This window comes from Phoca vitulina, unplaced genomic scaffold, assembly GCF_004348235.1.
Source record: "Phoca vitulina isolate PV1807 unplaced genomic scaffold, GSC_HSeal_1.0 scaffold19, whole genome shotgun sequence".
Lineage (NCBI taxonomy): Eukaryota > Metazoa > Chordata > Mammalia > Carnivora > Phocidae > Phoca > Phoca vitulina.
The window spans coordinates 12,690,478-12,716,966 of NW_022589722.1; the positions used below are offsets into that span (position 1 = coordinate 12,690,478).

At 43.6% G+C, this 26,489-nt stretch overlaps 1 protein-coding gene across 15 annotated transcripts in view; it reads right to left on the reverse strand.

The window, feature by feature from the left end:
- The window catches only part of ANKS1B (ankyrin repeat and sterile alpha motif domain containing 1B), a 1,095,895-nt gene that overhangs the window by 26,116 nt on the left and 1,043,290 nt on the right, over positions 1-26,489 (reverse strand). For all 15 annotated transcript variants that reach the window (XM_032416344.1, XM_032416343.1, XM_032416340.1 and 12 more), the window contains 3 exons: positions 11,053-11,064; positions 10,062-10,148; positions 1,930-2,067 (listed from right to left, as the gene is read on the reverse strand). In XM_032416344.1, coding sequence (XP_032272235.1) covers positions 1,930-2,067; positions 10,062-10,148; positions 11,053-11,064 — 237 coding nt within the window. The remainder of the gene's footprint in view (positions 1-1,929; positions 2,068-10,061; positions 10,149-11,052; positions 11,065-26,489) is intronic.

A 26,489-nucleotide genomic window follows, 5' to 3' on the forward strand; every position in this document is an offset into this window, starting at 1 on the left:
GGGTACGATCATAAAGGCCAATTATATATTACTTTAAAAACCAATTTAGAAAGAAAGGCTGCAGTAGTCAGTGAAAGGCTGGAATTCATCCTGAAGGCGATCACAATATTAATGCTGACATTCAGTGCAAACACGGTACGGAGGCAATATACCATTCTAAGGCCTGCAGAGTCAGTATTTTCTTTCTCTTATTTCTATTTTATTTATTTATTGCTTCTATTTTTTTTTTCAGTTCTTTTACAAGAGCAGTGGGAAAACTCGGGATCATAAACACATTTGTGGTGGATCTATTTTATGTCTTTTAGCAGGAAGGGGACCGGGCTGTCAACTGTGATGTCGGTAGGCAAGGAGAGGGAAGAGGTGGGAAGGAGCTAACATGGAACACCTGTTACTGGTGAGGCATTCTCCATATGTCCCTTCATTGTCAATCCTGGTGAAGACCCGTGAGGCACACATCCCTCTACCTGGTTTATAGACCAAGGAAGTCAAGACTCGGAGAAGTCCTGCAACTTGTGTAGGACCAGGGCGCAGGAAGCAGAGCTGGGGTGCTCACTCTCATCTGCCTGTTCTCTCTATAACACTAATCCAACTGCCTCAGTGCAAGGTGCTTCGTGCAAACCAAAATGCACGTGGAGAGAATGGAATTTTGCTGTTTACAGAAACAACGGCATTTCACAAGAATGGTGAGTTATGTGTAAGGCACCAGAAACCTAACGCTGAAATGCCTTTAATCAGCACCATCGATCTCATGCAATCAGACACAACCAGATATTTGGAGCAGCCTTCGAGGGCTTTGCTTTGTAGTTCTTACTGTTACCACATACCACTTTTATATTATTTTCCACATACCTCCCAAAATAGAAGGGATTTTTTTAAAGGCACATGAATGTTCTTTCCTGCTTTCATTCTCCAAAAACTGAAAGAGATGAGCCACCTGTCACATGATGCAAATGCTCTGGGCATGAGCCTAATGTACCGTAGAATGGTGTGTACTTTGGACTCTGGGAGTCTCTGGTCCTTGGGTGTTAGCCAGAGCTGACAAAGATGCTCCAAGAAGTTTCGCCCATGACACTGAACTGTGGGCTGCCCTTCCAAGAATACATTATATTGCACTTACTGTGTAATTCTTTAAATATGTATATTTCAAACACACTGGACAGAGCAGTACTGTCAAATTAAAGGGACATTTTAATAATTCTTCTGATTACAAATTATTTCATGGTTGCAGCCGTATCTGTTCTGCTTCAAATACAGAATGCCCAAGGTACTGTATTAGAGATATCCTCAAGAATTTGTACCACATTGAGGGTATCTATGTATCTATCTTCAAGGAACACTTGTTCTCTAGAATTGCTTTCATTTCTCAAGTCTGTAATAAAGGGCTAATATTTAGACTAATGACAGGACCATAAGTGGTATAATACCATAAGTATGTCATTGTAAGACTAACTTCTGAAGAAGCAAATAGATCAAACCTTGGTGTTCCCAATTATTACTTGTAGGTGTCTAATTTGTTTGACTACTTTTCAATACAGAAGACCACAAATAACGTATGAGGCACTGAAATTATTTTTCTTCCCAACAAACCTAGACGACTATGCCCTACTATTTAGAAGTGGCCACCAGAGAAACCAACAGGCATTACCATACTTTGGTACCAAAGAAAGAAAGGGATTTGTCAAATCTGAAAAGTGAAGTTAGTAGTTGAGCAACAGCAGTTTGGATACCAAGCGGAAGTGGAGTTCGAAATTTAATGGATGAGTGACAATATAGGAAAAGCTCAGAAAAACGGAGTCTGCAAAATATCCTACACATGAGGCATACCTTAACACTTGATAAACAAGCCAAGCATCTTAACTGCAAGTTGAGTTTCAACAAACTGCAGGTACGTTTGGGGAAATACTTTATCTGTCCAAAGACAGTACTCACCACATCAAAGGCAGTAAACACGTGACAGTAGTGGTGATTGGACTTCAAATCTTTTGTGATATAAGCAAATGTTGAGAGGTCTTCTGGGTCCTGGGCAGCACAGGAGATATTACGAATTTCATGCTCAGCAATTATGTTCTGGAATAAATGAAATAAGTGACAATTGTTTTCCTTTGCAAACCAGCATATTTTAGAATCAAGGCAAATGACTTGGGAATCAGCTGCCTTCCCCTCTTTCTAGAATGTTCTAGACCAGCAACATTCAGAGTGAACGATCTGTGGGCAAATGTGCACCAGGTCTGGAAGGAATTTTTCATTTAATTAAAAACAACCTAATGTTGTCATATCCTGCAGCAGTGGTTCTCACCAGGTGCTGTGAGCAGAAGGACTCCGGGTGGCAGACACGCTTTTTAAAAACATAGTAGTTACTAAGCATTTTATGGTTTTCATTCCCCATATACACCTATAGATAGGCAGTGCTGCCTCCTGCTAATTCTGTCTGGAAAGCATCACCTGCCACATTCTGCATGCTGGGAGAAACTGTCCCAAGAAGCTCTCTAAACCCTTCCCCATCCTGCTGCTCACTTCTGTGCTCCCCCCAACCCCCCATTGCCCTGGATCAAAGGCAAGTATAGAAGGAAGTGGGCAGGTTGAAGCATCAAGGCGCTCTCTCTTTAAAACATTTTTTAAAGGATAGTTGACATTTAATGTTACATTAGTTTCAGGTGTACAGTACAGTGGTTCACCTTCTCTGTATGTTCTGCTGTGCTCCCCACAAGCGTAGCTGCCGTCTGTCACCATACGATGCTGTTACAGTGTCACTGACTGCATTCCCTGTGCTGCACCTGGTATTCCCATGACCTACTCGTTCCATAACTGGAAGCCTGTATCTCCCACTCCCCTTCGCCTGTTTTGTCCATCCTCCCATCCCCTTCCTCTGGTAACCCTCAGTTTGTTCTATTTATAGGTCTGATTCTGCTTTTTGTTTATTCATTTATTTTTTAAGTTCCATATGAGTGAAATCCTATGGTATTTGTCCTTTTTGATCTTACTTCACTTAGCATAATACCCTCTAGGTCCATCTGTGTTGTTGCAAATGACAAGATCTCATCCTTTTTATGGCTGTGTAACAACATTCCATTGTAGAGGGTGTGTGTGTGTGTGTGTGTGTGTGTGTGTGTACACACATCTTCCTTATCCATTCATCTATTGATGGATGCTTAGGTTGCTTCCATATCTTGGCTATTGTAAATAATGCTGCAGTAAACATAGGGGTACATATATCCCTTTGAATTAGTGTTTTTGTTTTCTTTGGCTAAATACCCAGTAGTGGAATTAGTGGATCATATGGTAGTTCTACTTTTTAATTTTCTGAGGAACCTCCATACTGTTTTGCACCGGTTTGCCTCCTCACCAACAGTTCAAGGTGCTCCCTCTCAAAGCTCTCTCTGTGGAGGCTGAGGTGTAGAGGTGGTATGAGGGAGAAAACCACTCTGCATTATTCAGGTCCTGGATGCCTGGCTTGATGCGGGCCCCGTGGATGACAACACCTTACTAGCTACACCCACCGTGTAGAATGATGAGTGGGTGCTGTGGTTATTGTTACCATCTTACAGGTGGGGAAAATGGTGCTCAGTGTAAGGGCTTTCTGCAGGGCAGGTGGCAGAGCCAGGACTAAAATGTAAGGCTGTCAGACTCTGGAGCTCAGGCTCCTTCATACACGGCAGGGCCCCTCATCCCCACCTCCCTCTCACTGGTTTAACATAATTTCATTTTTTTCTCTCTAGCATTTCTTCATGCCATCTCACTGCCAGCCCTCTCATCCCAGTGTGCCTCTAAGAGTAACTGGTGGGAGGTAAGTGAAGAAAGGTTTAAGTACCATGATTCTGAAGCACAAAATAACCAAGGAGCATCGTGTTGGCTGCAAACCCTGCTAGAAATTTCTTTTGATACACAGATGTTTTTAAAAAGAAAAAAAAATTCACATAATTGTGCAATCGTTTTTTATCTTAGAGGATCCCATTTATGTTTTTTTTGCAGTTGTCAGAGATCTAAAACCTTCAGTATGTTAGTTATGCTAATTACTTTTTAATTGCACAGTCTTAAATAACCTGTTGGCCATAAAATGTTCCATGTATGCCCATCAATGCCTAAAAATGCTTACAAAATGTCCTTCCCTGCCAGCACCCCAGCAAGTACTTCATGTCCCTTGCTCTACTGAGCTGTGTGGTTGGGAAGCAATTACAGAATTAACACATAAAAGAAAATTAAATTAAGACATTCTTCACTGTGGCCCTGTATTTTGACATGACATGCAGCACACTGTCAAAAATAACTCAATTTGAAACTGGAATCCCATAAACAAATAACATTCTATTGCAAGATGCAGTTTCGAAATAGAAGGTCATGATCTTCTTCTGGCATTCAGATAGCATTTCTTCAAGTAGAAAACTAAATTAGGAACGAGTGAGTCTTAAAATGAACTTAAGAATCTACGGTCTTCACAGGGATGATGTTAGCAAGTGCTGAGAGCCTCCGCCGTCATGTTAATTGGGAGCTGCCATTACCACTGGGAGTGTGGCTTTGGTGTCACATATCCAAGATCCACTGTTATCAGAAATAGAGCATTGGCTCCAATTTTTTTTTTTTTTAACTAAATTGGCAATTTTGTGTTCCTGAGATCTTTTACTAGCATACAGTAGATTGGAAGATCAACTTCTTGGGAAAGTATTGCAGTGGAAAATGCCCTGTGATTTTTATTGCACTGAATTCCCTGAGTCTTGCCAATTCACAAGATGCCACTTCTCAGCGATCTTCAATGGCATGTGACAGCATCATGGCCCCGGGCAAAACTATAAAGTAGGCAAAGTATATCTTTGGAGATCTCTCTTTATTATGGACTGCATGTCTGTGTCCTCCCCATTTTCATATCTTGAAATCTTAGGAAGCCCGAAATCCTAAGCCCTGATGTGATAGTATTTGGAGGTGAGGCCTTTGGGAGGTGATCAGGTCCTGAGTGTGGGGCCCTCATGATGGAATTAGTGCTCTTACAAGAGAAGGGAGACCTAGGAAGCTCTCACAGCAGGAAGATGCCATCTATGAGCCCGGGAATGGGCTCTCATCAGACACTGAATCTGTTGGTGACTTGATCTTGGACTTCCCAGCCTCCAGAACTGTGAGAAATAAATGCTTATTATTTAAGCCACCCAGTCTGGTAATTTGTTGTGAGTAGCCCAAAACGGACTAAGACATTCTTCCTGTCTTTCTTGCCCTTCCCCCAATTTTCTGGAACCTCCCACTTCTCTATTCCCCAGGAGCCCAGGGCTGTCTTTTAGCTGCTCACCAAGGCCTGCCCTCCTCTGTGTTGCTCCACGTTTCCGAATCCGCCTCCTCTCCCACTATTGAAACTTGTACTCCTCTGTCGCCTGGTCTAGAGGGAAGGCAGGCTAACAAATATACTCTATATTAAGAATAAATGATGTTTAATCATCCTGACTGGCACTTTAAAAATATGCTGTTAAGTGAATTCATATTGATAGCTTATGTAGGGAGGTATTTTTGAACAGAGCTTCCTGATCTCTCCGTGGGGCTGGAATGTGGTGAAGCCCCGAGGTCGCACTATTGAAACGCTGCCATCACTCCGCACTGTCTATCTTTACAGAACAGTGAGGCCAGCTCTCCATGCGGAAGGTGCAACCGAGACCAAGGACACTACGGCTGGAGACCGGACGGTTGGTTTCCTCCTTGGAGAAGATGTCAAGGAGGGACGCATTCTTTCTACCCCCTGCCACACATCAGTTAGTGGCTCCTCCATAAATTCACTGTGGATGTCAACATAAGGTGCCGGTGATGCATCTCCGTTTAAAATGGACCCCCGTTCTGTTGCTCAGCCTCCACATCTAAGCATGTTCTAAGGAGACTAGAGCTTTTTAAAGGCTCAAAAAGAAGAGTGAGGAGGGACTCACGCTGCCCCTTCTTTGGGATAGAAAGTTTGGCAGCTCGGTACTCTGCAATAGGGAGAGACCGTTTTTTCTTGTCTGTTGCCTCTCATCATGTTGAGAAACAGCTAAACAGGTGCCTGGCTGGTGGTGCAGAACAGAAGTGTTTGGTCCGGCCAGTTAATAGAGAGGTTCTCAGAAGGGTGTGTGATGAGAAGTGATGGGGCCTAGGAGTCAGCCTCTCCCCGTTTCCCTCACTCCTGGCTCCGACAGGCAGGGCCCTTCTCCTGAGTCTCCTCCTCAGGCCGAACCTTCTCCGGGAGAGTGCAGTGCCCCTTCAGAGAAAGTGTCCGAAACAGAGGCAACAGCCCCAGCTGAGGGCTGCCAGGAGGTGACCCGTAGAGAGGCTGATGCAGATGAGAACAGCATACATGCTTAATGGGCTCTTAATTTGACTCTGAGCTTTTTGGAAGGAGAAGTATGTGCTATTAAAAAAAACAAAAAACAAAAAACACTTGTTTAAGCAAATGTTCTGAATTATTTTGTGCTTAAAAAAACAGCATAACCCCTGTTTGAAGTTGGCATTCAAAAAGCAAACAAACAAAAACCAAACCCCAGCACTGCACTGTTCCTAATTTAGCTGGATGGGAAGACAGAGGAGGGCGTAAAACGCAACCTACTCTCAGCCAAGCACTGGGTGTGGGGACTGTGTCACTTCTTGCAAGACCCCGCTGGTCTGAAGACAGGGCCGTAACCAAACTGTCAGAGACCTCTGGGCCGAATGCCTCACTAGAGTTCTCTCTGGGCTGTGGATCTACAGAAAGGTGATGTGCTTTATCGACAACATTTTAGGAGCAGGTCTATTCCAAGTTCCATTTTTAATTCAAGACTATTTTCGGCTCTCCCTTCTTAAATCAGGATTAGTGGTTCGATTTGTTTCCTAAGTTTGTGGGCGAGAGGTTTACAAGTTTCTATCCAGGCACCTAACCCTTCCCCATGGAGCAGCCGAAGTCCCATATTCACGGAGGGAAAGGAAAGCAGTGCTTTGCCGGAGGGCTCATCCTCCCCGGGCTAGCGGGGGCCAGAGAAATGTTAGAGCAGCACCCTGCCTGCTAACCGGTGGCACTGGCCATGGAGGGACAGCAGATGAGTTAGGTTAGGGGCGGGGGAGGGCAGGTCAAGGTTCAGCCCGTCCCCGCGACCAGCTGGCTGCGGGACTGCAGGGCAGTCACTTAGCAGAGGCCGGAGGCCTTCTGTTTCTGCGCCCCCTCCACGCCCTGCGGGCCGAACAAGCTCCTCCAGCTCTCCAGCTGGAGAGCGAGCGAGCCACGCAGTGGCTGGGAGAGGGCTGCTGAGGAGGAAAGCGCAGTGGAAGCATCAGATACGGATACGAAGGTGTGACTTTTGGCTGGGCCTCATCACAGGCTTAGTGGCCTCGAGCACCTCACCTTGTGAGGTCTTCAAATAGGTGTCCGCCTCACAAGTCCTTCCCGCAGAAGCGGCCCACCAAGACAGCACCTCCCAGGGGAGAGGTCCGCGGGGCAAACCGAAATCAGGGCTCTGGAGGTTACCTCTGTGCTCCTCTCCCGAGGGGCGAGCACCAATCCGGGGTCGGCCTTTGCTACAGAACCAGGCGGCCCATGAAGGTGCACGGCGGACACTGCGGGGGCCTAGCCGTCTGACGCAGCTCCCCTCCCAACAGGGCCTGAGAACGGCCCTTCAACAGTGCCTCCTCGAGGCCTTTCGGAACCAGTCCTTCAGCCCTGGCTGGTGGTGGTGCTTCTCAGCCTTCTGCCGTCAAACCCCACCAGTGCGGCCCGACACTCTTTCTTCTACTGCTCTAATCCAGTCTCTGCCTTGGCTTCTCACACACCGACGGCCAGACTGTGGCCCTGAGTCACCCACGCCCTCCCTATGCACTGTTTGATCGGGCTAGATCGGCCACATTGCAGGACACTGGGATGGGGACACTGTACACTTGTCGGTGTGGAAGTCAATGTCCCCAGATTCCTGAAAAAGCCGCCAGGCACATGTTGTCAGAGGGAGGGTGGCTTTCCACCACCAGCACAGGCACTTTGCCTTTGCTCTAGATTCTGAAAATTCGCTGAGAACCACACTCCAAGAACTTGAAAGATATGCTGTCCTTCTTTAGTGTTTTTATTCACACAGGATTACCTTTGTGTATTGTTCAGTGCTCATACTTCCATAGAACAGTCATGGGTGAGCAGGCATTCATGGATAACTCATCTAATTATTGGCGACTGAAGCAGAAGTGTCTCCTCAAGGTATGGGAGGATCAGGTTCTACAGCCCTTGATGTGTCTGTAAGCCAAATGCAAAGGACGGACAGAGCTCTCTCATTCCTCTGATCGTGGAGAGTGGATTTGAGAGGATGCTAATAATACAGACGCATCCAGTCACACCACCAGCTTCGCAGAATGACAGCCTTAAGACTCTGGGAACTTTTCAGGGCAAATACCACTTGTTTAGAAATTGTCAGAATCCAAGACTGCTGAGGTTGTTAATCTAAGGGAGTGTCAAACTCTTCTACTAGAAATATATTGCTATTCATGGTTTTCAAATGCAAATGGATACAGAGTTGCTCCGGGTTAGGGAAAACACCCAAATGCCAAAGCCTTTCTCGAACCTTAGAAAACAGTGACAGCTATGGTGCTGTCGATGAGAGTTCCATTAGGTTCTGAAACTTTAAAAACCAACTGACTATAATTTAAGGATAAAGAAAAGTTTGTGCACCAGTAACTAAAAGTTGCTTCCAACTATAAAAAAGCAAATCAATCGGGATTTTTCTGATGAGAATCTCCACAGTTGTAATCCCACAACAGTAATGGTCAATACCATATTGCTGGCTTGAAACGATCTTTTCACATAAGGCATCTGACTGTGTGCTTTGGAGATCATCAGGCTGCATAATCGTGCAGGGTTATAAGCTTTCTGCTCGGGTTTCAGAACTGTTTCTAAAACTGGGAGGTTGTTCTCCTAAGTAGATCCAGGGAGCCTGGGCTTGTCTGACTGCTCTTACAGCAATCTTCTTTGTTCTACTAGACAAATCAGGAAACCTCTGAATTGGTTGATTCAGATGCTCAGGGTCATTATAGCCTCCCAAGAGTCACTGCTCATGGGACTCCCCCCTGGTCTCTAAATCTGGTTGCCCCGGCCCTAAGTTACTACTGTTTAGTTCACCTGTTTCATGACTTTGATGCCCTTTTTCCAAAATGGAGTACAAGTAGGGGAACCGGGTAGGGGGTCCAGAAAATAAATGGTATTCACCAATGGGGATCTTTCTACAGTTTATCAGTTGGGAGGATATAGGAATAAAACACATGGACATCTGGGGGTTCTGTGAGGAGGAGCCGGTCAGGTTTGGTTGTTTATGGAGAGTGACTAGTGGTCACACCCAAGTGTTCTAGTCTCGCCCTGGCGCTCGATCATCTTCATCAGGAAAGGAACTCTAGAACACTTAAGTAAAATGCAACCCGGTCATTCCCACTTGACCTCCAAGCTCACGAACTGTTTCCACTGTGAGTACAAAGTCACAGCGGAGTCATAGCGTGGCTTGAGCCTCTTTTCTGATTGTGCCTCTTAAGAAAACAATACAGTTGAAATCTTCTCCTCCATCTCAACAGCTGAGAATAAACGCAATTATAAAATATGAAAGTCAGAGAATGTGTTCCTTGCGTCGGATGTTCACTACGTGTATCCAAAGAAAGGACGTATGTATCTCTAGAGAAATGGGAAGACAAATGTCCTAGTCCTTTGGCCAGTAACATTTTCCTCTGACAGAGGAACGATGACATTGCTGCATTTTCATTACATATGTGACTTTTTTTTTTTTTTCCTGTTGTAATGTTCTCCAGATCCAAAGGGAAATGCCAGGTACTAAGTGGCCACAGTCTATTAGAGAAGGCACCACAGAAAAAGCAAAACATGTGTAGGAATCCTAGATGAAACCCCCAGATGCGATGTGCCCTTCTGTGTATGAGTGAGAGAGAGAAAGAGAGAGAGAGAGTGTGTGTGTGTGCGCACACGCACCTACAGTTGTGTTCAGGGAGCAGAAAGGTGGGGGGCAGGATGTGAATAAAAGGGGAGATGCTGGGCATGACGGGAGCAAAGGATTTTAGATCATATGCCCAGGAGTGTATCTGGCATCTAAACCAAAGAGAAGCGCAGTACTCACCTTATTTGTTGCATCAATAAATTTGACTCCTTTATAAGAGACCGAAAGAATAATAGTGGGGACCTTCTTCATTTGCTCTGTAGACTTCTGAAATTAAAATCAGAAAGCTGTTAGAGCAGTTTGTGTTGCATGGCAACAGAAGCACATAATTTCTCCTCTTGAAAGATAAAAATGAGCCCAACTTAAAAACCACACACACACACACACACACACACACACACCCCAAACACACTAATTTAAATGTATGTCTCTCTTCTCTTGGGCTCGGCTACGGTTTGGGCTTCTAAAGTGTCTGTCTTGCACTTGAGAATCTAAAAAGAGCTTGTTCTGCCGCTTCCCGTGGGTGAAGGAATACTCCTTTTCGCTGACACCAAAGGGAGAAATGAACAGCTCTGTCTCCTACTGCGATTTCAAGCAACCGTTCTTTGACTGGAGTTAAACCATGTCAGAGTTAACGCCAAGGGTGAGTTTGGCATTAACAAAACATACGCCACCACTCCCCCTTTCTCCCAGTCACTCTTTCTTCAAGGCACGATGTAGGTCTGAATCATGTAGTTAAAATAGGGACTTAAACACATCATTGTGAATTTTTCTTGAACCTGGCCAAATCCCTACGAGCTGACGTATTTGCAGCACCACAGCGGGTGACTACGCAGGATAGAATACCACCCTGCCACAGTGAAGCCCTCCAGAACAGCCCGTGTGTTGAGCCAAAGCAAAACCGGACGGTCCAGGTGACCTACTTAATCATTTAGAGCCACTAGATTTCCTTAGGCTAAGTTCTTATGTATGATACGTGTTCCCTCCTGCTTCATGTGCTGCGAGTCTGCAGCCTCAGGAGTTTTATGCATCTGCGGAAAGTTTCTCCACAGTTGAGGATGTGCCTTTTCTGTTCAGTTTGATCATTCATCACGGGTCACCCTAGTCTGTGTACTTCATTTCCCACCACGGTTCCTCCTAATAATCACATTAAACATCGAGAAGAACCTACCTGACAGTTAGCCTGATGGATTTTCCAGAGAAGACAGGTGGGAACAAAAGGAGAGAGAAAACACATAAAAAGGTGAGGAAACCATTTCAATAATTCACCAAGAGCACAGAGTCCTGAGGCGGTACATGGAGAACACGCTTTACAGGTAAACGCGGATGCAGCGCAACTGCTCTTGTAGGCACGGCTGTGGGCTTTTCAGACCCCGTCTCTCCCTTCCTGTCCCCTCATCACTGTTCGCTGCGCCACACTGCCTCATGCCTGACACACCAGAACCTTCCACTGCGGGTGTCCCACAACCACCTGTCTTATGGCTAGGAAGGGAATTGGGGGGAAATATTACCCAATTTTCCATTTTTAAATTCCGAAATGTGACCTGAATTAAAGAAGGCTTTTAGTTGGATAGGGTGAATGAAACTCACTGAACTTAAAAATGATAATTATGTTACATCTTTCACTTGAGCCATGGATAAGGTGTTTCATGTTCTCCTGATTGTTTTGACACATCTTTTGGATAGCTACTACACCTATTTCAAACGTAGAGAGGATGGATCAGTAGGAGTGTTACTATTTAGTATTTATTAAATGTTTCATACAGTATAGAAAATAGCTGCTCTCCTGAAGTGCTTTTTAACTAGTTTTAAATTACCCGGACTTGCTAGTTTTCTTTCGTGATTGACAGAGATTTATTTCTTTATTTTAAAGATTTTTATTTATTTTTGTGAGAGAGAGAGAGCATGAGTGCAGGGGGAGGGGCAGAGAGAGAAGCAGGCTTCCCACAGAGCAGGGAGCCCAATGCGGGACTCGATCCCAGAACCCTGGGATCATGACCCGAGCCAAAGGCAGACGCTTAACCGACTGAGACACCCAGGCGCCCTGCCAAAGAAATTTAGATACTTTTTTCTCACTCTGTCTCTCTCTGTCAAATAAATAAATAAAATCTTTAAAAAAAAAAAATTAAAAAAAAAAAAGAAATTTAGATACTTTTTATCTTTTTAATGCATTATCCAACCAACTCTTAAAAATGTACAAAACAGGGGTGCCTGGGTGGCTCAGTCGGTTAAGCGTCTGCCTTCCGCTCAGGTCATGATCCCAGTGTCCCGGGATCGAGCCCTGAGTTGGGCTCCCTACTCAGCAGGGAGTCTGCTTCTCCCTCTCCCTCTGCCACTCCGCTTGCTCCTTCTTTCTCTCTCAAATAAATATCTTTTTTTAAAAAAGTGTGCAAGATAAATCAAAGGTAAAGCTAGAAAAAACAACACTCAGTATATGGACTTTAAGGCAAAATCCTGGACTGAACTCTGTACAGAGAGCGGGCCACGGCCGGCATGGGCAGTGGCCTGGTGAACTGAATGTGTGTGTGAGGAATTCTTTGTAAAGAGTAACAATGGATTTCAACAAATTACCTCGCTCATTTCCTGGCACGAATACATTCTATCAGAAGGATCTATCCGTACCATGAAACAATATATAGCTAACATAAGATTAAAATATCAACATTTCATTTAGTATTAAGAAAAATCCAAAAAAAGAGATAGTAAAACCATTTGTTATCCATTCAGCAATTGAGTGGTTATAGCAGGCAGCCCACTGTGATGGGAAAACTCTGAGTCTACTTCAGGGCATGTCAAACAGACCTCAGGTTGTGTGCAAACTACAGTCTATGGAAAGCGGCTGTCCCAAGGGCTGTGTTGAGAAGACTCTGAGCCTCGTACCTGGGCTCAGTGGGAAAGAGGGTTGGGAACGATGTGTGTGTGGGGCAGGGAGCGGAAGGGACAGCACAGGAGCTACACACCACAAAGAGAAGCTACGACACGAATGCTGATAAATGCACCAGTGATAGGAACAGAAGGCCTCCAGAGTACTGAGCGGAGAGAGCCTCACTTCGCAGGGGAGAGTGGGGCAAGCCTTCATTACTCACTCACCAAGCACTGTCTGCCTGCTGGCGCTGACTGAGCTGGCTCTTAAAGGAAGAACAAGGATTTTCCAGGTGCCAAAAGAGGACAGAAGAGGCTGTTTTAGCAGAAGAATCAACATATACATGAAATGAGAAATAATATGGTGGGTTTGGGTAATTGGTGGAAGATGAGGCTGGTACAGTAGGTTTGGAAGATTGTGACTTACTCTGCCAAGCTAGAATCCCCTGGAAGTTTTTAAGTAGAGCATGGGTGGCAGAAAGACAATGCTGGTGACTGGAATCACTGGGACAGCTGAGGCTGAAGGGAGACCCTAAGCCCCCGGGCTGCGGCAGAGGCACAATCAGGGGAGAGGGAGCTGTAACTCTGACGAGGGAGACTCAAGTGGCTCTGCTAACCCATGTGCCATGGAAGATGAGTGAGCGAGAGGACTCACGGATGAAGAGGCCATTCCTGAGATGAGTGGACACGACAGGGGAACAGGCTTTGGCATGAAATCCTCCCGCGCATGCTCAGTTCCATAATCAGGTGGCGATGTCCAGCAGGAAATGCGAAATAAGAATCTGATCTGGGAATCCATCCATATCGAGGGGGTGCCTGAGGAGATGGGAGCAGATGAGGGGGCTCAAGGAGTGAACAAGAGGGCGAGGAAGCCCCTGTCTCAGTCACTGCGGCTGAAACAGAGCTGGAAGAAGGCTGAGCGCCATGTCGCCGAGGTCAAGCAGCAGATTCCTTAGAAGGTGGGGGTGGCGCCCGGGGCCCTGAGGACCGAAAAAGGCCCGAAAAATCAAAGCCCAGCACCGTGGCTGGCACACGTAGCGGCTGCTATTTTTATTGGGTCTTCTGGGTGACATCGCTGGCTTTAGCAACTAGAGAAATGTGTTGCTGATGTTATTAAGAGCAGCTTGAGGAGAATGGTGGCCGCAGAGGAAAGAACAGTGATCTGTGCACCGAATGTGAGCGAGAGGGAGCGGAGAGGAACAGACAGGCCGGGACACCGGCTCTTAGGCTGAAATGAAGGCATCAGTGGTGGTTTGGGTCCGGATACGAAGATTCTACATCGTACGCTCAGCCAAGCTGAACAAAGAAGAAAGCATAAAAGCCCGGTCATTTCTTTTTCTTTCGTGGGATCCCTGCTTTCCTAACTGGAGGCCATCCTGGCGTGGCCCCTGCTGCTGGCTGTGGGCGGTCTGTGCCACCTGCAGAGGGCGGCGCTGGGGGGGGGGGCACTGGGCCCCGCGGGAGTCCAAACCTACTTCTCTCCCGCTCAGCGCCTTGACAAGAAGCTGCGGGACCCTGGCTGGCTGCAGAGGCGCTCTGGCGGGCCTTCAATGTCATGCTCCTCCTTTAAGGCCTTTATAATTCTATGAGAGATAAAAATCCAACCTCTTTCAGGGGATTTTCTGTTGGGTGTACTCTGACCGAGCCTTCAAAGAGGTCTTTTCATACGTTACTTTAACGAAAGATGAAAATACATACAAAGAAAGCAAATTATACTGAGTCTTCAGGGAGAATAATCAAGGAGGCAAGAAATCCAATAAGGGCCTACTTCATTTTATGAAGGCTCTATAGATATCGAAAAGTGAGCAGGGCCTCAGTGCAATCACGGACCACCCGCGTCCCACTGTCTCCATTTGCTCTTACGAGTTGCAATGCAATGCCGGTTTTCTCCTCCTTCCCAGGGACGGAGGCCCCCTAGGCTGGACCACTGCTCAAGTTACAAAGCGCTTGCCCCTGGGCCACGGCAGTCTCTGTGATCTATCTGGATAGTTAATGCTCCCATATATGTACATATGTTAAAACAGTCAAGCCTTATTTATTTGTATAAACAGAATTCTCTTCTTCAGTAAAATGCTCAGGGCAAACCTTATGTGATGGTTCTCTTTTGTTTCTAGTTGTTTTCTTTTCTGTGCCACACTCTTTGTGGAATTTTTTTTTTTTTTTAAAGATTTTATTTATTTGACAGAGCGAGAGACACAGTGAGAGAGGGAACACAAGCAGGGGGAGCGGGAGAGGGAGAAGCAGGCTTCCCGCTGAGCAGGGAGCCCGACGTGGGGCTCGATCCCAGGGCCCCAGGATCATGACCTGAGCCAAAGGCAGACGCTTAATGACTGAGCCACCCAGGCGCCCTCTTTGTGGAATTTCTGAGGCTTTCCCCAGTTCTCAAATTCCCTCCCCTTCAATGCCAGTTTTACAGGAGAGACTGATTTGTAATGAGGACCTCCAGATACCTTAGCAGCTGAACACTCGTGGGTAATGCCCCAAATTAACTTAACCTTTATAGCATCTTGCTCTTCTGCTGAAAAAGCATTACAGTGATAGTCAATTGTATTTTGTTCACAATTTCCCAGAATAAGATTATCATCCTTTTATTACTCCAAGAGAAACAATATTTAGTTATAAAGGGATGCTACATTTCTGAAACCTAAACTAAAATGCAACTTTTGAATCTTAATTACAAAGCCAGCTTTATATTTAGTGCTTGGGTTTGTATTATCTGTAAGCATTACACGGAATAGGGATTGTATATCCCTTGTATCTGGAGGTGGGCACCTGAGATACTGTTCTTAACAGGGAAAGTAATTGAACACTCTTAGAACATTTTTTTTTTAAAGAGGGATTTTTGGATTCACCCAAGAAAGCAATACCATCTTTTGTCTTTTCCTTTTAAACTATAAACTATGGGGGCACCTGGGTGGCTCAGTTGTTAAGCATCTGCCTTCAGCTCAGGTCATGATCCCAGGGTCCTGGGATCGAGCCCCACATCGGGCTCCCTGCTCAGTGGGAAGCCTGCTTCTCCCTCTCCAACTCCTCCTGCTTGTGTTCCCTCTCTCGCTGTCTCTGTCAAATAAATCTTAAAAAAAAAAAATTAAACTATAAACTATGAACTGCTTGGAATCTCTGTATCGAGTCAGAAATTGCCACTGGTGCTTTTATTTTATCCTTATAGCATGCCCTGAAAAGAAACAGTTTCTCATTTTCTAATGCAGAATCAACAGTATGAGAATATCCTTTTGAGACTGCAGGGATGCTCTGGTCTCAGAGCATGACTTTCTAAGTGTGAGTGAGAGCAAAGAGGTTTACGACAGGGAGCACTTCAGTTGTGAGCTGTAATGTTGCGTTTGAGTCTGGAGTGATGTTTATGTTCCTAATGAGAATCATTTGTGCCCCATAACCAGTACAAAGAGGGAACAGAGTGAGGCAGTCCCTGGGGAGGATGTCACCGACCCTTCATTCTTACAATACTCTGCTCATTTCCAGTGTATTTTAAACACAGACTGGGGAATAGATCTCCGGATGGTCTACTGCCATCCAACTTATATTTTTAACCCACACATGACTACCCTGAGAATGCTTTCTAGTTAGATATTCAAGTGCTGAGTCATAACTGTTAATTTGGCCACATAATATTTTCTTTAGTTCATTTCAAAGCTTAATTATTGTATTCAGTTTCAGCAAGTAAATTAAAATAGGATCAAACAATTATGTTTGGTAGCCCTAAGTGACTTTTAAACGACTTAAAAAATGCACAAAACCAGCGGTATCGTATTTTGTATTCAGCAAAACTAGTTATGTTGCAGAGACTGTAAGAGGCAGAGAGCAGACCACAGATCAGCCATTTGAAATGCACTTTTACCCTTTGGAACTCAGTCTCAAGGTCATTTCCTGGGAAAGCCTCGTGTGGCCTCCCAGCCTGACAGGAAGGCTGTCTCTTGTTCTGAAGGCCTGCCCTGGGACCCTCTGCTGCTCTCCCTTGGGGTTCACTGCCCTGGTCCTAGGGTTGTTTTCCTCACTCCATGGGGGGGTTCCTTGAGGATGGCCCACACCTTTCTTGATTTGTTTCTTGTCTCCCCCATAATGACTAGCACATGGTCTTAGGTTGAACCCTATGACATAGCCATATCAGCAATTTCATAGGGTTCAATCTAACAGCTGCTGAAGTCCATGATTATTAAGAGAACGAGCAAATGAATTAAGGTATGGTAATGAGCACAAACCCAGCTTTATAAGAAAGAACCACAGTACCAGCTTCTCAACGCACGAAGAGCCAGCAAACTTTTCAGAGAGCCCTGGTGCCCAGAGCCAGGCATGAAGGCCTTGGAAGAACTTGCAGAACCACAAATGTGATCAGAGACATGCCAGGAGACTCCTATGGGATGGGAAAGCTTCACAGACTTCTGTGATTTGTCAGCCTCAAGGAGAGAAAGGCTAAGTGTTCGTTTTTGTAATAGGAAACTGGTTCAAATTGTAAGCATGGAGATGAAAAGGAAAGACTTGTCGGGAGGGCAGGAGGATTATTAGGGGCAGCTAGGAAGTTTTTCCCTCTGGATGTCTTTAAAAATAGTTTGGACTCTCATTTGTCACTAATGACTTAGGGGTAAGTCTCATTTGGTGGGGGAATGAGGCTAAATGATCTCTCAAGGGCTTTTCTTGTCATGATAACTGGACACGAGGGCTGGGTGAATACAGAACCTCGCTGAGACCATGTGACAAGAGCAGACGGTGGGCAGGCAGCCACTCAAACGCGTCCTCGGGCACAGGACACGGCTACTGCACTGCCAAGTGTAACTCACACACCCTGGCCGAATCTAGCACAGCGCACGGCGGTGCCCTCCATCTCTACTCCTCGGGCCCTGACTGTACCAGGGCAGCCTGTCCACCCGGCAGACCTAACCGGAACGCCCAGTGCACCAAGGCAGTGGGTCTCAAACTTTTGTGAGCGTTCGAATACTGTGGAAGGCTTGTTAAATAACAGATCGCTGGGCTCCACACCTAGAGTTTCTGATTCAGTAAGTGCGATGAACTGAAGGTCTATGATCTCCCAAACTTCTTATGTTGAGTCCTAATGCCCAACGTCTTAGCAGGTGGGGCCTTTGGGAGGTGCTCGGGTTGTGAGAATAGAGCTCTGAATGGCATTAGTGGGCTTATAAGAGAGGCCTCTTCTACCGTGAGAGGGCACAGTGAAGATGACCGTCAATGAGCCAGGAAGAGGGCCGTCACCCGACACCAAATCTACCAGCACCTTGACCTTGGGAGTTCCCAGCCTTCAGAACCACGAGAAATAAATTTCTCCCTGTAGTCTGGTATTTTTATTACAGCAGCCTGAACAAACTAAGACAGTAAGTGAGGTAGGGGCAAAGATTTTGCATTTATAACAAATTTCCAGATGCGGCTGCTACCATAGTTTGAGAACCTCTGCTCTAAAAATATAGTTGATTTTTGATTGAAAGTCATTGTCAGAACTGTTCTCCGCTGCTGTGCATGTAAACTCAGTTGTACTGCATCCTACATTAATTCAGAGAGCAGTTAATTTATGAAAACACACTATCCTCCACTTGACAAGTGATTTCCAAAAATCCTTAGTTAGCACTTAGTTACAGCTCTTGGTCTTCAGAGCAAATAACAAGAATTATTTAATCTTCCATAGTTTTTCAGGGGCTGTGAAAGTATAAAACATTCTTCACATAAAATAAAGAGTTCAGGTCATAAAGATAGATTCTGGAGTTACATCTAGAATAGATGTTGATCGGACAGAGCTGATAAGCCCCGGGGTCATGCTGAAGATGTATGGTTTCTCATAAAAGTTCCCCAGTTCTCCCTCAACTAGGAGCACATCCAAGATATTAAGTACATGCCCTTGAGAGATGTGACAAGCAAACATCAACACATTTTTGTGTACTGCTTCTGGGAGTGTAAACTGGAACAAATATTTTGGAAGGCAATTTGGCAATACTTTACCAGAGTTTCTAAGATGTGTATACTTTTGACCTAGCCACTCTACATTTAGTGGCTCATTCTAAGGAAATAATCAGACCAGCTGCAAAAGATTTAGGTATGGGGATGTTGCCCACAGTACTGGTTATAATTTGAAAAGATTCAAAATGACCTAATGACCAATAAGGGGAACTGGTTAAGTAAGTTTTGTTCAGTTATGGATTGGAATATTGTTCAACCACTACGAGTAATACTGCAGATGAATATATACTGGAATAAACATTTTCAAATATATTGTTATGTTAAAAATAGATTAGAAAACAGTAGGCACTGAATATTTCTATTTCTTTGTAGGAAAGGGATGCCTATGAATGCATGACGAATCAGTCTGGAGGCTTACATATGAACAAGGTGTTAACAGAGAGGTGTTTACCATCTCTGTGTGACAAAATTACAATTGCTTTTATTTCTCCTTTTTGTAGCTTTATTTTAAAACTGGGTAACAATGAATGTGTATTGCTTCTGTAATAATAAAATGTGAAGTTTTAAAAATGTATAATCTTTAGTTAAAAAGCCAAATGTAAACATGTGAAAAAACACACCAACCTGTTTAATCCATTGCTCATAAGTACAACTGCAGAGTGTGAATGTGTGTGTGTGTGTGTGTGTGTGTGTGTATGTGTTCATCTTAAATTCATGAGGGGACCCACCGCTAGGCTCCTTCCTCCAGAAGCGACTGCACTACAGCGAACAAGAGCACAGAAGGGCATGTTTGGATTCCTGTCTTGGCTCCACTGTGTGTAAAGGTATTTAACTTCTATGTCTTCATTATTTCGTCTGTAAAATGGGTATGTTAATACATCATCTACTTTGGAGAGCTGTGAGGATTACGCAGTTCGGTGCCCAGCATGTAGTGGGCACCAATAGATTTTAGCTATTACTCTTACTCTGAGGATGGATGCTTTCACTTAGCTGCTTTCCAAAATATGGCATCCCACTAGCAAAAGAGAGAAGTGAAATCAAGATGGGTGAGCATATAGAATCCCCTCTGGGCTGCTCGCTAGCAGAGCAGTGAAATGGCGGCCGCAACAGGGAGCGTTCAGCAGAGCCACACGTCTGGACTGAGGACAATGGACTCAATTCGTTTAGAAAGAGAGCTTAAGACAAAGTGGGAATTAAAGACAGAGGCGGCCCATGAAATCTGTGGAGTAGTGAGGGTGTTACATGGGAAAAGAGCCAGTAACAAGAGCAACAGGAACAAACAAACAAAAAAGTAAGAGAACTTGGATATGAAGCCGATATGGGATGAAAGGATTGGGACCGTTGAGTCCTCCTTTGGGAGGACCTCCAGGAAAACACTCACAAAGCAAAGCTCAGCAGCAGGCAGTTAGAAATGCTGTTTCTTTGTGTGTATTGTCATTTTAATACACGTTCACATCTGTGGGCTTAAACCTGTACTGACCTGGCTCGGGCAGTACTTGGGAGGGAACGAAAGAGGAAATATTTGATTCTTCCCTGAAGAATCAAATGGGCAAATTTGGGCAAATGGAGACTTGTAAAAAAAAAAAAAACAGCTGTTTACAAGTTTTTTTTTTTTCCCCCCCAGCCTGGTTCCTAAGTAGTAGGCCCTGAGATGATTTCTGGGAACGACAATTCCCCATAGACTGGAGTTGTAGAAGGAACCAAAGACGACCTTAGACAAGTGGGACTTAAAGGCAGAGGCCGCCCATGACATCTTCTGGTGCTGTGAAGTAGTGAGGGTGTTTCAGGAGTCTCTTCTAAGATCAAAGAGGCTTCTTAACATTTCCATCTAATTCTAAAATCTTTTTCCCAGCTTTCCAATCCATTCTCCAACATTAATTTGTTTCCTTACAAGCACAGAAAAAAGACAGCTTTCACACTTCAACCAAGGCACAATTATTTGGAAATCTATATATCTGAAAATGCAACTTTAGAATTGCCTCTAGATTGAAAGTTTAAAAATGAGACAAGTGAAGGGGACAGACTCACCAAGAAAGCTGAACTGTGGTATCTGAACTATCAAAGCCCTTTGGGAAATAAAGATTCCCCAACCTATATTTGCCAGAAGATCTGCTTATTCCTGACTTTAAAAATAAGTTTAAAATACTTCTCATCTTGCATCAAGAAGGCAGATTTCTACCTGATTGTAGTTGAAAACAGATATTTTTCTTTTTTTTGAAAGAGAAATTTCCTTGAGCAGACACCTGTGAACAATACTAATCAACAACTGTGGGATTAGAGAAAGTCAGATTTCACAGAGTATTAAATTGAATATAATGGCCCGCCTCGTACAGCACATGTTTTGTAATGGTATATCTAATTAGAGAAGTGACTGACTACTGTGTATTAGTGATAATCATACCCTGAGGCAAAATTTAGGGCTGGGGGATGGGGTATGTGTAAGTCTGGGGAGGCAAAAAGGACTAGACCCTCATCTGGCCTTTCACCAACCACTGTACATTTTAGAATCTTTGAAGTGGGAGTTACTTATACCAAAGAGAACACCAAAAGGCCAAAGCAACGTCTTTATTGCTTTGTAAAGTTCAGTCCTGTGGACACATTATTTAAAAGAGGCAAGCTATCTCCCAGTCAATTGAGGAACAAGTTACCTTCCCAAAATATAAAACTGCAAAATTACATTTACCATCTTATCTACAGTTTCCCATTGTTTTCTCTCCCTTTTGGTGATGGCCTTTAAAAACTGGAAATAAGAGTGCAGGATGCCCGAGTTTTTGAATACTCTCTTACATATTTGTGAACACAGAAAACCAGGGAAATGATTGGGACACCGGCATTATAGTTGAGGGAAAACAAATGAAATAATCCAAAGCAAATCTATCCATCAACTTACTTGTTTTTCAAACGTTTGGAGGAAGAGGTCAATGTGTTTTTGAGGTTTTACTGAACTAGCAGACTCTCTATAGGCATTACTTTATTGAACCATCAAAACCACCTTAAAAGGAAGCTAAGCTGCGGCAGGCCCTGGGGATACAATATACATGGTTCTTGCCCTCTAAGGGGCAGGGGCATGAGGAGCCAGGAGCTTGGACAGTGTGACATGAGGGGTGACAGAAGGAAGGTTCTGTGTTCCATGGGGAACACCTTTGGGGGCATCGTATTCTGGATCTTAGAACTAATGCTTACCCTCAGGAGTCCTTTCAAAAATGAAGACTGTCTCTGAGCACAGAGTTAGCTGGAAAACCCAACCAGTAACATAAAAGGCAGCACTAAATGAGTATGTTCAGATTAAACAGACATCTCTTAAAACTCCTCACACATTACTAATATGTTTTTAGATTTTAATTTTAACTAGAAAGGTCTATAAAGCTGTCATAGTAAAGGAAATAAGCAGCCAAGTTGTCCTACTGAAGAGCAAAATAATTCACAGAACTCAATCTTCCTACAAGTGTGCCTCAATATCAAGACATATCTAATCTCTTAGGGTTTTATTGCAGAAAACTCTGAAAGATAAGACAAAAATTGCAGTTTTGCTTAAAAAAATTATCAGAGTTTGGGGCACCTGGGTGGCTCAGTCGTTAAACGTCTGCCTTCAGCTCAGGTCATGATCCCAGGGTCCTGGGATCGAGCCCCGCATCAGGCTCCCTGCCCTGCAGGAAGCCTGCTTCTCCCTCTCCCACTCCCCCTGCTTGTGTTCCCTCTCTCGCTGTCTCTCTCTCTGTCAAATAATAAATAAAATCTTTTAAAAAAAATTATCAGGGTTTAATGTAAGTTCCTATTGATTCTTCTTCACTAAACACAATTCAGAAGATAATTTTAAGAGGGTTTGAATCCAGGAGAAAAAAAATCTTAAGACAAAAACCTGCATACAAATGTTGATAGCGGCTCTATTCATAACTGCAAAACCTAGAGGCAACCAAGGTGGCCTTCAACAGATAAACGGATGAACAAACTGTGGTACCTCCACACGAGGGAATATTACTCAGTGATTAAAAAGAAAAGAGCTGTCAAGCCACAAAAGATGTAGAAGAAGGAAGCTTAAAAGCATATTGCTAAATGAAAGAAGCCAGTCTGGAAAGGGTACATACTGTATGATCCCAACTATATGACATTCTGGAAAAGGCAAAACTATAGAGACAATAAAAAGGTCAGTGGTTGTCAGGGGCTGTGGGGGCAGGGGAGAGGAGATGAACAGGTGGAGCAGAGGGGAGGTTTAGGGCATGAACCGATTCTTTGTGCTACTGTAAGGGGAGATACATGACATTATGCATTTGTCAAAACCCGAAACACTGTATAAGACAAAGAATGAACTCTAATGTAAACCACAGACTTTAGTTAATAACGTAACAATGTTGGTTCAGAACTGTGACAAAGGTACCACGCCAATGCAAGTGTTACTAATAAGGGCAACTGTGAGGGTGGTCGTGGTGGACAGAGGATATATTCAAGAACTCTGTGCTTTATGCTCAGTTTTTCTGTTAACCTAAAACTGCTCTAACAGGTCAAGTCTATTAGAAAAATCGTAAGACAGGTTAAAGAGGGAAAAGGCTGGTTAACCTGTGATTCCATATTGTAGAATGATGTGAATTCCTATCATCTCACACACCTTAGCTTACGATGGCCTATTTTTGATTGAAATAATATGTGTCTAATTAAACACCAGGACATCAGTGTAGAATTATCTTTGCTTCAGAACAGGAAGGGAACTTAGAGATGAATAAACAGGTTTAGATAAACTTAGAAATTAGCCGATTGTGACTACCAAACACTCCAAATGTTTCCGAAGAGGGAAAATTGTGTTTGGTTTGTGCTGGGGCAAAGTACATGTGTTTAAGTAAGTATTGTGGAAAAAAATATAGTTGCTTAGGATGCAATAAAAACACTCCTGAAATTTTTATTTAGGTTAACAGATTGGAATGTACTCCAAATTACTACATATGTCTGTACCTAAATGGTTTAATTTGGCTAATTTTACAGAGTCTTTGAGGGTTCTTAAAGCTCTTCATCAATATAAATGATCCACATTTTCAGCTGTTTTAAAACTCAGGACAATAAATGTTCCACTGGCTCATTAGAGGGGTGGTACAGCCTAGGGTTTGGAGTTTGGTGGTAAAGGTAAATCACCCCGGTTCAAACCCTGGATGCACCACTTGCTGGCCGGGTAACCTTGGGTAAGTTACTTAACTTTCGTTGGCCCTGGTTCCCTCATATGAAAAGTGGGGACAATAGCAATACTTACCTCATGATTAAGTGAATAAATGCACATAATCACGTGTGCAAGGCCTGCTATATGGCTCTCAAGTGTTAACTGTTATTGGTACTAATAAACTGACTTTAAGAGACCCTGCCTGCAGGTCATTTTGGGGATCAGCTAGGATGCTCCTGCAGGCTACGGGCCACATGAAGACCCCTCTACAGTGATACTTCTCTGGGGGAACTAAAATGTTAACATGTTAGACTCCTCCACTGAACTGAAGTCAGTGAGAGCAGGAGCCAAATCTTAGGCATCTTTGTTAACAAAGTACACTAAGGAAATATTTCTCAGAATAAAGAACCATACTGATTTACTTCTTACTGGGAAAGAAATTTTAATTTCAATTAAAACGCATACCATTGGATTGAAAAGGTCTTTTTTCCCCCACCGAAAGAGTAAACCAGGTCAAGCTTTAATCTACAGTACTTTGGCCTAATGATATTACTATATATCAACTTTTAAGATCATCTGTGTCCTAAAGTATTCCCCCTGGGTGGACTTGATTCTGGGACTTTGGCCTTCAAGGCCACCATATTGAAAACAGAGAAAATAGCAACTTGAGGTTCAAACTGAAAATTAACTGCAAGTTGAGAGCCACACCATTTTCAGTTGGTGAGAGTTCTAATTCACAACACAATAGTCCCGGATAACAGCAAGCCTGCGCTTCTAGTTAGGAAAGGCTCTAGTGAGTGCAGTGAGTGCAACTTTAGCTACTGTACCAAAGACTGATACTTATTTAATCAGGATGGGAAATAAGAGTTGGTGATATCCTAAGAAGCAATAAAGTTCCTATTTTCATGTAAACGACCCCAAGTAAACACCAAGGGCAGCAAACCAGAAAAACTCCCCAAAGAACAGAAGAATGGCTTCTAAACAGACGACCTTTTCTGTTTCATTTTCAGCAACAAGTATTTAAATTATTCTCCACCGACACTATTAAAATGGCTTTCCTGTTGTTATCAGAATGGAATTTCAGATCCACTTAATTTCATGAAATTGACGGAAATTCAAATCACAAATCTGGTTTTAAATGGTGTTCTGTACTCTATGCACTATTTATGCTGATTACAGCATTGAAGTAGCTGGACCCAGATAACGGAGTTAATAGTATTAAATCAGAGATGCCAAATTAATTTCTTAGACGTGTTCATAAATAGCTCTAAAATTATTATGAGCCTTGACGAATGAAAAATGTTCCCATTTTCTTCTTGTTCATTGGTGACATAATTAAGATCAGATATACATTTAGAATACAAGATTCCTGGAATTATAAAACCACGAACGAGGACCCCTAAGGGGCATCTAGTCCAATGTCCTCATTTTCTAAGTGAGAAAATGAGGCCCAGGAGAAGGAGGGGAGTGGAGTAGTTAAACGCTTGGGCTCTGGAGTCAGACAGACCTGTGTTCCAGTTCCAGATTGGCAAGTTCTTCACTATGTGACCTTGGGAAAGTTATTTAACCTCTCCAAGCCTCAGTCTCTTCACGTGTAGAACGGGGATAAGGACTGCCCTAAACTCCAGGTTTGTGGCAGGATTAAATGAGATAAACATGCAAAGCATTCAGCTCAGCACAGAAGACTGGTATATTTTAACTACTCAGTAAATATTAGCAGTCATTATCATGATGACTAAGAGTGACTTCCAAAGCAATGTAAGCAGCAACAAAACCAGAACACAGAGTTCTCGACACATATCACAGCTTTTTTCATCTAAATACAGCACGTGGGATAAAAGATTCATTGGCACTGACAATATAACTCTACATCAAAAGAAGGATCACTAATTTCAGTCTTCCTGCTATTGAACTGATCCAAATATTAAATCAGCGATCACATCCGGAGGTCTCAATTTCATGAAGATTCACACATACTTGGCTTTCTATGAGCAATCGATATTACATATTTGCCTTCATAACTGTTTTAGTTTAATTTTTAAATATTTCCCACCCGACACTGCTCATGTAAAATAAAACAACGTATACTGGCCACAAATCAGAGTTAGGGTTCACTTGCTAACAATCTTAAATTTGACTCTGGTTAGTTGCTATATGGAATGAGTCTACTATTCTTAATCTGTACTGTATGTATGTATGTATGGCCACAGCCTCTGTACATCTATAATGGAGGAAGCAAGGATAAGGGACACATTAAAAAAAAAAACTACAGTGGATGTGCAGTATGAGTAAGATTCGGTTTGGCTAATACAGACTCCTAGGAATCCAGCGGCCAATGATCACAGACATTTACAACTGCCATTTTTGTCAACCTTTACTGCCCTTTCATGATTTACTCAGAGTTGAATGTTTTTTTCTTATACTAAAAAAACCCCAGAATTGAGAAGTCTCATAAGGAATATTAGCTTTATATAATAAGCTCTCAATACTTGAGCATTTGATAACTTTTTAGTTAATTGGTGGTCTTTACAGTAAGTATTCTCAGACCGGCAGGTAGGTGCTTAAACCGTTTTCTTGCAATAAACTAAAGACCATTTTTCTCTTAATCTGGAGAATGACCAATGTACATACAATTAACTTTAAATCTTTAAAAATAAGAGTAAATGCAACGTGGCATAAATACATCC